Source organism: Dendropsophus ebraccatus, chromosome 5 (genome assembly GCF_027789765.1).
Source record: "Dendropsophus ebraccatus isolate aDenEbr1 chromosome 5, aDenEbr1.pat, whole genome shotgun sequence".
NCBI lineage: Eukaryota > Metazoa > Chordata > Amphibia > Anura > Hylidae > Dendropsophus > Dendropsophus ebraccatus.
This window is the reverse complement of record NC_091458.1, coordinates 23,398,891-23,411,987: the sequence shown is the minus strand read 5'-3', so window position 1 is coordinate 23,411,987 and position 13,097 is coordinate 23,398,891. Positions and strand designations below refer to the sequence as shown.

Sequence of the window (13,097 nt, the reverse complement as noted above, 5' to 3'; positions counted from 1 at the left end):
TTAAAATAGCTGGACGCGTTTCAAAGCCTTCATTGGCTTTTTCTTCAGCAGCAAAAAGAATGTATTTTTTATTAGTTCCCCTAGGAGACTATACAATGCTATCTTTTGATCGCTTATATATGTAAGCCTCGGTGTACTTGTAATGTTGTTTTAGAGTATTTTATGGCTGGTTTTACAAGCAAAATTAACTTTTCTTTTTCAATAATTTTTTATGTTGTTATTTTATGCTTGTTTTTGATTTTATAGATGACTCTTTGGCCTCTTGATGCCGTTTTATATGCCGTGTATGCAAATCAGATTTCATAGTTCAGTTTGCTTACAATCTTCTAAAAGTTATCTTTTACGTTTTTATGCATTTTCACACAAAAAATGGAAAAAAAGGCAATTTAAAAGAGTGTAAGATGGCTGTTACATCCAAGATGAGGACTTTACAGCTGTAAAACAAAAACAACATGTGAACAATTGAACATTTTCCCAGTCAGTTCAATGTAAATAAAAGTGAAAAAATCGGTGCAAAACAAGTCAATTTACAAAATACACCCAGAAAACTGTGTGAGCAGAGAGCTACCAATCTGTTAGGTTGTGCTGTCACAAAGTCATATGGCCATGGCAGGTCTGGATATGTTCTTCATCAGGTCCCCAGCCTCCATGGTGTCCCAGACTGAGCTGCAGTCATGTTAAATCGGAGATAACTATAATCCCAACAATTTAGAGTAGAAATCCGACCACAATAATAAAATGCACAGCCAGCAAGGGAGTTAGGGAACATAATAAAAAAAAATCAATACTTACCTCTCCCTGTGCCCCCACAGCACTGCGTCAACAGATCCACAACTGACGCCTAGCTCCATTTTCTCCCCGGTTCCAGTGTCATCAAACATAAAGAATTAATACTTCCCCATCCCCGAGCCCTCGCAGCACTGCATTACCAATCCCAAACCCCGACAGTCTTCTGCAACTCCCACTCTTGCCACGTCCCGACCGGGCTCAGGGATGCCCACTAAGCTAGTCAATGACTGTTCAATGACTGGCTGAGCAGTCCCTTTCCACCAGGTGATGACACTGGAACCGGGAAGAAAATGGAGCTTAGCGGCAGTTGTGGAGCTGTGGGGGCACAGGGACAGGTAAGTATTGATTCTTTACTATGTTCCCGAACCCCCTTGCCGGCAGTGTAATTTTTGTTGTGGTCGGTCTTCTACTCTAAACTGTTGGTATTATAGTTATCTCCGATCCAACAGCTATGGCAGGAGTAGTTTACAGCTGCTGTGTTAGGCCACATTGCGGCAACCCATAGCCATAGTTGCCGATCAGTCCTGGAAACATTGTGCAGATATTGGCTATCATATGGGACATGCTTTCAGCTCACACAGTAACTATGATGTGAAATACATAAGAATTCTCTTATAAAGCAGATTCCATCCTATGTGCTAGGCTACCATCCCCATAATGCCTAAGAATGGCATGAGGATAAGCCAATGGTAGACAGGGATTATTCTTCACTACAATAAGGTAAGGTACAGAATCAAGGGGCCTGAAATATAGTCTTTACTATAAGTGAGAGTCAGGAATCTTTCTAACCTGAAGCTCTTGGGCTCCAATGCAAAATCAGTAATATATATAATCTCATGTAGCACAGGGGTCCTGCCTAGTAGTAAAATAATTGAGGAGTTTGAGCCCCTTTCCCTTGGGTAACTTTTGTGGAACAGTCCATGTAATTACATCATACAGGACGTCCTGGCAGGTGACCTAGTTTCATCCCCAGTGACTCATGTAGAGTAAGCGGAATACCTAAGCCTGAATCACGCTGTTGCTAGGCAACAACCCCAATATAGTAAATTTAATGTTCATTGAGAGGAGCAGCACGAAGAAAACATATAAGACATGAAGAATTCTTTATATAGGCACAGTCATTTCAACAGTACCGGTGAATATGAGAAAGTTAACAATATATCTTATCAGACAAAGTGTTTACTTCTCCTATATTAAGAAAATCCCCACAGATGGACTGTAGACCCTCTAAAAGAAAACATATAAGACATGAAGAATTCTTTATATAGGCACAGTCATTTCAACAGTACCAGCGAATATGAGAAAGTTAACAATATATCTTATCAGACAAAATGTTTACTTCTCCTTTTATCAAGAAAATCCCCCCAGATGGACTGTAGACCCTCTAAAAATAAGCTCAGGGATTAGGGGTGGAGATGTGAGGGGAAGTGCTTGGGAACACACAAGAGACAGTTAAAAGTCAACTTGAAGTTTGTTGATTACTGCCATATACAAGATAAATTCAGAATAATATACAATAATTTTAGTATTTTAAAACAACATGTACGAGCAAAGACACCAAAGAAGGGACTATCATATAGTAAATTATAGTAAGAACACAATAAAAGCTCTTAGTCTAAAAATAAGATATCATATACAAGAAAATATTTAATATTTTATGCAAAAAATCTAAAAGCTGACCTATCTATTGAATGCCATTTGATGAGAGGTATCAGTAATTATTCTATCTATCTAGACATTATGTGGACTGCATAGAAATGCCATCTCAGGTGGCTTCATAAAGCTTCAAGTGGTTTTATATAACATGAAAAACAGAACTATATGGATCTATTCACACCTCATGGTCACACAGCCCTTTTTGTTCCTGCAATTTTGGACCACAGAGTGTGAACAGACCTAATATCCAGTCCGGTTAATCATATACAGTGCATTGAACAAGCCACAAGTGATGTTGTCTTGTCGATATCAACTCTTCATCGTACGGTTCCAATGTGCATAGAAGTAAATTGCTCCGAGTTGAATCTCGGGTGAGAACGTTCTTTGGTTTTGCGTTATTTGCACTTTCGTCCCTTGTTTCTCTGTTTCCTTTCAGCTAAAGGATTCCTTGTTGTATTCAAATCTGGTCCCATAGGCATTGGGGCGGTTGCATAGCTTATGGAGATCTTTTGAAAGACCTTTGGGGCCACAACAGAAGACTCCGACTGATTTCCTAAGAAAATAGAGAGATCTCTCATTCATAATGTGGTAGAAAAGGCAAAACCCTTGAAAAGATACTAAAACCAACTTCAGTAGAGTTGAGCACAACTCACCCATGCTCGAACCCAACCGTTCGGCATTTTATTACCCGTGGCTGAAAAAGTTGGATGCAGCCTTAGGGAGTCCAAAAAAATCATGGGCACAGGCCAAATGATCAGACTCGAGGGTGCTCAAGTTGCGCTCATCTCTAATTTTCAAACATGCTACTGAAATACAGTTGAAAGACAATGTAAGTGAGCTTTTTCTGTTCTGCTCCCCGGAGCTCCAAAAGTATACCATCCAAGATGAGAGAGGAGCAACTGCCTGTCCATTATGCTTCAACATTGGGTGGAACCACACTCTTGACATACACCCACCCCCGGTATACTTCCAAGACTGTCAGAGAGAGGAAGTGGGCATCAAAACGGTTGTCGGGAGAGCAGAAAAAGTCTTAGCTGCCCTGGACAACCCCTTTAAACGAGTAGTCAAATTAGACCACCTGAACCCCCACCAATCCTGAGAACAGGGGAGTATTTGCCCCACAGTTAATGGAGCGCTCATCAAGCCTCCACGGCCACCATGACTGGAGCTCCGTCAATTCTCTATTAAGCCACTGAATGCTTCAGAAGGGTTTGGCGACACCAAAGAGAATGAATAGAGCACTGAGGTCACAATGGCTCTCATATAACTGCAAGGCAATTCTGTCCCCATTCTCGGAATTGGTGGGGTGCGGCTGGTTGGACCCCCTGGGATGAGCTTGTTATCTCCTATGGATAGTATATCTTGTATACACAGCCCCCTTCAAGTCCTGCTACAGCATCTTTATAGAGGTAAAGGGAATCTGTCAACATTTCTATGCTGCCTGAAATACAAGTCATCGGAATGGTCCCTGGCAGCTTCTCCCTACCCCATAAGCCTTGACTAATACATCCAAATGAGGGTGAGGAGTAGCCACTGGGGATCACCTTAATCAATATTACTTTGGCCTTTGTGACAAATTCCCTCTAAGGACAGGACTTTGCAGTGTCCTAGTACCCATTTCCCAGCCTAACATTGTTGTGTGTCTGAGAAAAATAAGTGGCTTGAGTTGTGTCATAAGTTTCTTAAAGGTACTGCTCTTTTGTTTTTCACATGGTTAAAACTGCCTACACAAGTACAAGGCCTAAGATGGTCTTGTATTTGCCACACCTAGTAGTCACATGTAAGGAAGTAACATTTTGGTCACATGACACTCCTTCAGCTTCAATTTGATGGGAGGAGCTGCAAAACCGAGGCTGAAGGGAGTAGAAATAGAACGGTGCGTGCACCTTGCAGTTCCATTCAGTGTCTATGAATAGACTAGCGATGAACGCAACTCAAGCATGCTTAAGTCCGATTGCTTGACATTGGAAGAAGAAGTTGGATGCAACTCGAAGCCATGTGCAGACTATGTAAGAGACCGGCCGTTCCGTGATGCGGCCGGGTCACGGAATGGGCGGTCTCTGAAAAGATCATCCCGGTCGGTACTGTAGTACCAGACGGATGATCTTTGCAGCCGCAGAGTTCTGATGCGGGCGCATCCGTGCGCACCCGCATCTAAACTCCCCACTACACACTATGGAGCGAGTGGCCTGTGCACTGACAGGGTTTTCTGAGGTCGCCATTCACTGAAAAGTGGCCGAAGAAAACTGACATGTCAGTTTTCTACGGCGCCGCAAGACATCCCGGTCGGAGCGTATACTATTCTATATATTCTATACTATTCTATATGGATACTATATGGATTCCATAGAAGACAAGGCAACGTATATTTTTGTAAAAAGTACGGCCGTTGTTGCCGATTGCAACAATGGCCATACTTTTATGAAAATATACGTTGTGTGAACATAGACCTAATCTGTATCCATGTTTTCCAAGGCTCCATAGGGCTGTGTCCAACTTCTTCAGTCACCAGTAATCAAATGGCAAACGATTGGAGTCCTCAAGTTGCGCTCATCTCTAGTACAGACTAATTTTCAGAGCCATAGGGGCTATTTACAGTTGAAGCCGAGTTGTAATACCACACACAACCTGTTTGCTGATTTTTTTTTTAAGGGAAAAAAGCAACCATTTTTTAACCCCTTAAAATATCACATAATTACATTGTAACCAGGCTATTATTCACTTTCGGGAAATGAACCCTTTTCAAACGCACAAACCGAAAACAATTCTGCGACGGCTCAAAGCTGGGAAAACATTTCGGAGGGAATTACATGTGACATTAGAAGCTCAGACTTTCACTTTATTAGATAAAAACCTCTCAAAGCTGCAAACAAATAGCTATTAGACTGTCTTAGAATGCTCCGCCATTGCCATCCCTCCTGATCATTGAACAATACCTCTGAACGGTACTTACTGTCTGTTAGATTTGGCAATCTCATCAAACAAAAGTTTCCAGCGAGGGCGTCCGATAATAAGCCGAGAGTTCAAAGCCTGGTATTTTTCACCAATTATTTTCTGCAAGAAATGGCACAGTGGGATCCATAAGAATTTGTGAACTAAGGGATTACACATGGTGTACGGCTCTGATAACATTCACTTGTATCTCCGCTGCGCCTGTGTTCCTGCCTTTAAAGAGTTTAGACCCAATGGGGGGTGGGGGGGGCGACAGCTAATGTGATTCTGCCACGAGACAGACGTTGACTTGAGGCCATTGATATTGAGTGAAAAGATGAGTTAATACGTGTCCTGAACCTTGTGTACGATGGTGCAACACAGCTGATTTTTCTCTAACATGTTTTATGTACTGTATAATATGCATAGCCAGACACAGTAGTAGACCACCAATGATGTTCTGGATGTTAAATACTAGAGTCCATGGGAGTTGAATGCCAAGCATTCAGGTTCAGCCATGTGGCCAAACCAAGATACTTATGGGAAATTTTCTTAAAGCCAGTCAAGACATAAGGTTGGAATACAGATGTGTCCATCCTTACCCTTCCATAAAATAAGTTAAGAGCTCCTGTTTTCTCCTGATACAAATTCTATATAATATGGCAACATGCTAGCAAAACACATAATCACATAATAACACATGTTTTATGTTCTATATAATATGCATAGCCAGACACAGTAGTAGACCATCAATGATGTTCTGGATGTTAAATACTAGAGTCCGACCATGTTTGAGGAGGTCAAAGCTTGTCATATAAGTAATTCTTCAACCTAAGCGTAGCTAACATTGGTCAGAGGTATGCCAAAAGAATGCCATACGTGTGGTCCATTTACCTTTACTTCGGCTATTCTAAAGAGCATAGTCAACTTTTCTACTCCAAAGTGGTACATTTGATAAAGGAATGAAAACCAAATCTAATTTGTATTCTATCTGCAAAGATAACAGGAGGAGGGATATTAAGTTAAGACTAGTGATGGGAAAATTTCATTAAAAGTGAATACTCAGCATTCAACTCCTGATATCTGGAGAAGTTAGAAGCCATGCCATGACACAGCCATGGGAGATGAATGCCGAGCATTCAGGTTCAGCCATGTGGCCAAACCCAGATACTTATGGGAAATTTTCTTAAAGCCAGTCAAGACATAAGGTTGGAATACAGATGTGTCCATCCTTACCCTTACAGAAGATAAGTTAAGAGCTCCTGTTTTCTCCTGATACAAATTCTATATATTATGGCAACATGCTAGCAAAACACAGAATTACATAATAACACATCTGTATATGAAACGTCCACCAATAGCACATAGGGTGGGACAAGGGGAGTAGAAGCCGTGGATTGCTACTGCAGATATATGGTAGGGTGGCCAGCTGGCCTTGAACTGACATGGGAGTTGGGGGAAATGTAGACTAGAAATGTGGATTGGTAGTAAGAGGAGGCATTCGAGCCAAGTGTCTAGCTAATAGCTATCATACTCAACCTTAGTGATGGGGAGGGGGGGTGACATTGTGAAACCCTTGCCTGGGGTACCAGGACGCATTCTTTCGACCCTGTCTGCAGCAGTCCTAAAGTGCAGGGCTGCACTAAACAACCACTAATATCAATAGGGGGGTATATATATCATAATAATGACCCCCCCATTGATCAAAACAGATCCTTTGAAGGGTCAAGATCCACCTCTGCAAATAGTATAAACCGATAAAGGACTTAACTTCATCCATAGCATTACATTGTTGGCAAAGAAATGGTGAGCGCAATGGACTTACGGGTCTCAAAATCCATTAATCATTGAAAAATTGCCGGAGGGAGGGGGTCAACATCAGTACACTGTATGTGAATGCCCAACCGTAGCATTTTAGTCAGAGGGTCTTATTTAACTTACTATAGTTATCTTACCTTGTTCATCACATATCAAAATCAAAGTCAGTTTTACATTTTGCTTCAAGTGTTAATGAGAAAAACATTTCGAGAAGTAGTCAGGCGTACAAAGTAAAATTGCTTTTCCCGGGAGGTTAGACACGTAACATGACACAAAGCTGTAATGGTCTTCTCAGATGTAATTCTGACGCTGTAAGAGCAACTTCATTGGGATGAGGACTCTTCGCGCATTACCTGGATCCCATCTGTTTGGCTCAGGTACAGTTGGATGTTCAGGTAGTCTGGTCGGTTTTCTTGCCAAAACTGATAAAAATAGATAAACATAATGAGAAAGGCAATAAAGTCCTAACACAAGGAGAATATATATAAAAGCATGTCCTGTGGTGCCGATGCTGCTCGCCTGAGGACAAACCCAGAATCACCTCCAAAATGAAGAGTCGCCCATCTGTAGACAGCTGTTTTGAGATAATTGTCTTCCTTGTGGGATTTGCATGATAGTTTCCCTTGGATCAATGCCTCGTAAACAAATCTCTATACTATTGATCTCTTAGGGACCTTTCAGTAGACATTGTGGGGGGAGGAGGATTTATCAAAGCGTGTAAATTATAGACTGGTACAAAATGCCCATAGCAACCAATCACAGCTCCTCTTTCATTTTATCAGAGCTGAAAGCTGAGCTGTGATTGGTTGCTGTAGGCAGTTTGTAGCAGTCTATATTTTACACCCTTTGATAAACCTGGGCCAAGGAATTGGGGCTGGGTCATCCATTTTGTACATTAGGATATTACAGCACTATAGATTCACATTTAGATTTGAAGGTTTCCTCTGTTTCTATTCAGACCCGACATGTTTCCTACTGCCATCTATCCTCAGGGGTCCAAGGCATGTTTGCTAAGAGGTTTGAGACTTTACTTCCACTGAATGTGCACAGCTCTGGTGGTTCCATTTAAAGTTAATGTACTATCAGTACATTCATTCTAAGACTTGCACATGGATAGAATAGGGAAGCAGTTCTGCAGTTCTTTTTTTGAACCGTGGCCCGATACCCATGTACGGTGCCATTCTACTCCTGGGTACCGGCCGGGGGTGAAGCACTGAAGGCAAGCCGGTCCACCCCCAGTGAGAGCTCCATTAGAATCAATGTCGCTGTATCATATGGGGCGGGGGCTTCCTCCTACTGGGGTGGGCTGGCCCACCTCCAGGGCTTCACCCCCAGCCGATGCCCAGGTATAGACTGGTGCTATACGCGGGAACCAGGTCGCAGTTTAAGAAAAAGGTTGTAAGGACACTGGAACCCGGGAGAAAATAAATGTTGGCAGCGGTCAGTAAGCCTGTGACATGGCACTGTAGGGGCACTGGGACAGGTAAGTAGAGTTTCTTTATTATCTTTCCCCTTGGCCCTGCCTGCAGCAAATTTATCATTTTGGACAGAGTTCCCCTTTGAATAACTAGTATTGAATTCAGTAGGAGATGTAATGTTTGATTCAGACAGATGTCACAGTAAGCCAGGGTGTTAATCCAAAGCTGGCAGCTCCCATGCCCCACCTCTGAGGAACCACTGCTGGAAAGTATACAGTCACAAGAATTCCTACAAGACATAGAGCTCTGACAGTGGCAACCATCAATATACTTTGTATCCTTTTGTTAATTTACAATATTAACAAATGCAGTTCAAAGAAGTGGGTATCGGCACTATCCACTCAACAATATGCAGGAGATCTCAGCTGACACAAGTCTCTCAGGACACTATTGTGGTAATAGCAGTGCTCTGCGCCCCTCAGCGAAACATTGTCCATATAAACTCCAGAAGATAGAGGCAATGCGGCACTTGCTTGTCTTTCCACGTATTCTTTACTAAGCCCTATTCACAGATGACAATACTAAAGGTACAAAGTAGGCAACGAACGTTTCACGCTTATTTGCGCTTCATCAAAGTCCATGAGCTTTGCTGAAGCACGATTAAGCGTGAAACTTTCGTTGCCTTCTTTGTACCTTTTGTATTTTCATCTGTGAATAGGGCTTGATAAAGAATACATGGAAAGACAAGCAAGTGCAGCATTGCCTCTAATCTTTAATTTACAGTATATAGGTATACATTCAGTATGTAGAATTTTAACTCTTTTTTATGTTAAAACACAAACAGAAGATTTCGAGCCTTTCCAGGAATCCTTAAGCTTTTCTGCGTTGCGACAAGTAATTGTTACACCTCTACATACAAATGCATTACAGTTAACAGCTGGAATTATAGAGCATTAGCAGAGCCGTGATATAATAGTGTATAGGAAATGATGCGATTACAATGTAGCAATTCAGGAGTCGTAATAGGATTTCCAAGAGAGTTTTGTAGGGTAAGAATAATGAAAGAGCTCGGCTGAGCAAAGAATGAAAGGGGTCTAAGCAAAATCTATAGTATAGGAAGGTAAAGTAATTGGCTCCATTAAATAAGCTTTGGTGAGCGGAATCTACTGCGACAAACATTAAATTACCTTTTTATGGAGGATGCACAGTAAATCAGCAAACCAGAGGAAAGCCTGGATGTCTCTACATATCCACACAAAGTACAACCTCTGCAGTTTGTATTCTCTCCACTTGTCCCTATGGAAATAATGTAAAATGAGAATGTAATTAGAATGAATCCGGGAGGCGCCATAAAGTGCGCTCCCCTAGGCGCCAATGCTTACTGATCACACTCCCGTGGCTTAAAGGGGTTCATCGGTTTTATGTAGATACAGCTTAAAGGGAATCTCCATCTTTTATCCCTGCGTCGTCTTTAGGCTCAATATTCTGTGCTGATTAAATTCTTAACCCCTTAACGGCCGAGCTAGTCTGGCCACAATTTTCTTAACTGTTGTCATCATTGCCTCCTATGAGCTGTAATGTCTTTCATATTTCATTGATAGAGGCCTAAAAAAGAGCTTGTTTTTTGCGGGACAAGTTGCATTTTCCAACAGCAGCATTTTGAGGTTCATATATAACGTATTTAACTTTTTGCATTTCAAATAAAAAAAATATATACTCTCGTTTGTTTTGGGTTTTTTTTTTTTGTTTTTTTTTTAAAGCCATAGCTTTAGACATTTTTTTTTCTCAGTGGAACCGGTGGGGACTTGTTTTTTGCTGGATATTTTTTTTTTTTAGAGATAAGCAAATTGAATCTTCCGAATCGAAATTTGTTCCGAACTTTGGTTTCTGGAGAACTGGAGAAGGAGGACACTGGGGAAGGACACTGTGGCATGTAATAGGTTAAATTGACAGGATTAAAGGTTTCTCTGATCTTGGCAGCTTGTAGGAAGAAAGCTCCAAAACCAGTGGAGCTCCAGAACTTGATGGGACACCCTGTCACTATAAGGGTACGACCACGAATGTTGGATTTGCTGCACAATATTTCCTAGATACATGTTAAAAGTTTTGATCAGTCTGGGTCCAGGTGTTCAGACCCCACTGATTGCTAGAATGAGCCAGGAGAAGCGCTCGGCTAAGTGTCTCCATTGTAAATCTAATTAGCGGGTCTACTGCAGTAATGGTGCGTTTACACGAACCGATAATTGGCCCGATCGTACTATTAACGATGTCAGAGTAACAATTTTTTTTCATAACGATCAGCGTTTAGACGATATATCGTACGAAAAAATCGTTTTGCATTCGTTTTGTGATCGCGCGCCCGCAGCCCGCCCCCCCCCCCCCCCCCGCTCATCCGCAGCCCTTTGCGTCGGCTTGATCGCCACCCCCGCCGCCGCCGCTCTGATCGCCGCCACCGCTCCGGTCGCCCCCCGCCCCCCCCCCCCCCCGCCGTCGCTCCGATCGCCACCCCCGCGGCGAAGCCGCTCCAATCGCCACACCCCCCGCCGCCGCTCCGATCGCCCCCGCCGGCCCACGGGCATACGTTACCTGCTCCGCGCAGCAGGTCTTACGACATCCCCGGCTCCGCTCTTCAGTGCACTGATTGGCTGAAGAGGAGCCGTTTGAAATTCCCGGCTCCCCTCTTCAGCCAATTAATGCAAGGCAGCACTGATTGGCTGAAGAGGGGAGCCGGGAATTTCAAACTGCTCCTCTTCAGCCAATCACTGAAGAGCGGAGCCGGGGATGTCGGAAGACCTGCTGCGCGGAGCAGGTAACGTATGCCCGCGAGCCGGCGGGGGCGAACAGAGCGGCGGCGGCAGGGGGGCAACCGGAGTGGCGGGGGCGATCAGAGCGGTGGCGGCGATCAGAGCGGCGGCGGCGGGGGTGGCGATCGAGCTGGCGCAGGGGGCTGAGGATGAGCGGGGGGCCGGGCTGCGAGCGGGGGGGGCGGGCGGCGGGCGGGGCTGCGGGCGGCCGGACTATCGCGCGACGACTGTTTACACGGAACGATCAGCGATTTTTTTGCGAACGACCATTTGATGACATGTTGAAAGATGAAAACGGATGGTTTCTCGTTCGTCGATTGATCGTCTGCTGCGTTTACACGTACGATTATCGTTCGAATTCAATCGTTATCGCGCAAATTTGCACGATAATCGTTACGTGTAAGTGCAGCATTAGCCAGGGCATGAAGCGCTCAGCCAATTGTTTCTCTTGACTCTAGGAATCGGTATGGGTCTGAACAACCACTCCTAGGCCAATTAAAACTCTAGACATATCTCTAGGTCTCTGAATTCACAGTGGGACACTTTAAAGGGGTACTCTTGCTGAAGTATTCTTGCTCAAGTCTTTCAGTACTTATCAGTACACTACAGGAAGTGGTGTATTCTTTCCTCCTCTGTCCATGTCTGGAACTGTCCACAGCAGGAGAGGTTTTCTATAGGATTTGCTGCTGCTTGGGACAGTTCCTGACATGGACAGAGATGGCAGCAGAAAGCACTGTGTCAGACTGGAAAAAATACACCACTTCCTGCAGGATATACAGCAGCTGATAAGTACTAGAATACTTGAGATTTTTAAATAGACACAAATTTCAAATCTATATAACTTTCCGACACCAGTTGATTTGAAAGAAAAACTGAAATTCCCCTTTAAAGTAAGATTCAAATCCAGGACCTCAGCGGACAACCGCCCTAAGCACTGACAGTGTAATATCACCTTCCTTAGGGGATTAGTAATTATTTGGGTTCATTGTAAAAGCCCTCTATCTGGCCTCTTCCTTTGCAATGAGTTTAGGAAAGCTGATCTATTGTAGATTTCGGACCCCTTATCTCTATGTGCTATTTACTGAGCCCCGGCTGATAATAACATTTCCTAACTAAAAGCACAATCAATAAGATAAGTAAATACAATGCATCCAAGCAGGCCGGCTATTGAGTCTGCCGCCTCCGTCTGACCCCATGTAATCTGTATAAGCAGCTAAGGCAAAACTCGAGGGAATCCATTTAATAAAGTAGATGGCCAGCTAAAAAAGTGACATACAATTCTCCTCGGAATTCTCGTCCGCGGCGTAACCCCAATATGACACTTGAGGATTGAGATAATGAAGTAGGCCAGACAGCCAGGCTTTACATCTCTACTACTTCAAATCCTGAGTCTGCCATCGAAATAACCACCCGCTTGCGAGATGTAAGCAATAGGAATATACACACCGGCTTCATAGAAGAGAGGAGACTTATGTTGCCTTTAAAGAGGTACTCTGGCAATAACTTTTTTCTGTAATATCAACTTGTGTCAGAAAGTTATACAGATTTGTAATTTACTTCTATTTAAAAATCTCAAGTATTCCAGTACTTATCAGCTGCAGGAAGTGGTGTATTCTTTCCAGTCTAACACAGTGCTCTCTGCTGCCACCTCTGTCCATGTCAGGAACTGTTCAGAACAGGA

General features: G+C 43.3%; 1 protein-coding gene across 2 annotated transcripts in view; it reads right to left on the bottom strand.

Moving 5' to 3' along the window:
* Positions 1 to 2,421: 2,421 nt before the first annotated feature.
* Positions 2,422 to 13,097, bottom strand: part of NOX4 (NADPH oxidase 4) — a 132,133-nt gene continuing 121,457 nt past the window's right edge. For both annotated transcript variants that reach the window (XM_069971994.1, XM_069971996.1), the window contains 4 exons: positions 9,800 to 9,908; positions 7,548 to 7,616; positions 5,399 to 5,499; positions 2,422 to 2,998 (listed from right to left, as the gene is read on the bottom strand). In XM_069971994.1, the coding sequence (XP_069828095.1) occupies positions 2,878 to 2,998; positions 5,399 to 5,499; positions 7,548 to 7,616; positions 9,800 to 9,908 (400 nt within the window). In that variant the 3' untranslated portion in view covers positions 2,422 to 2,877. The remainder of the gene's footprint in view (positions 2,999 to 5,398; positions 5,500 to 7,547; positions 7,617 to 9,799; positions 9,909 to 13,097) is intronic.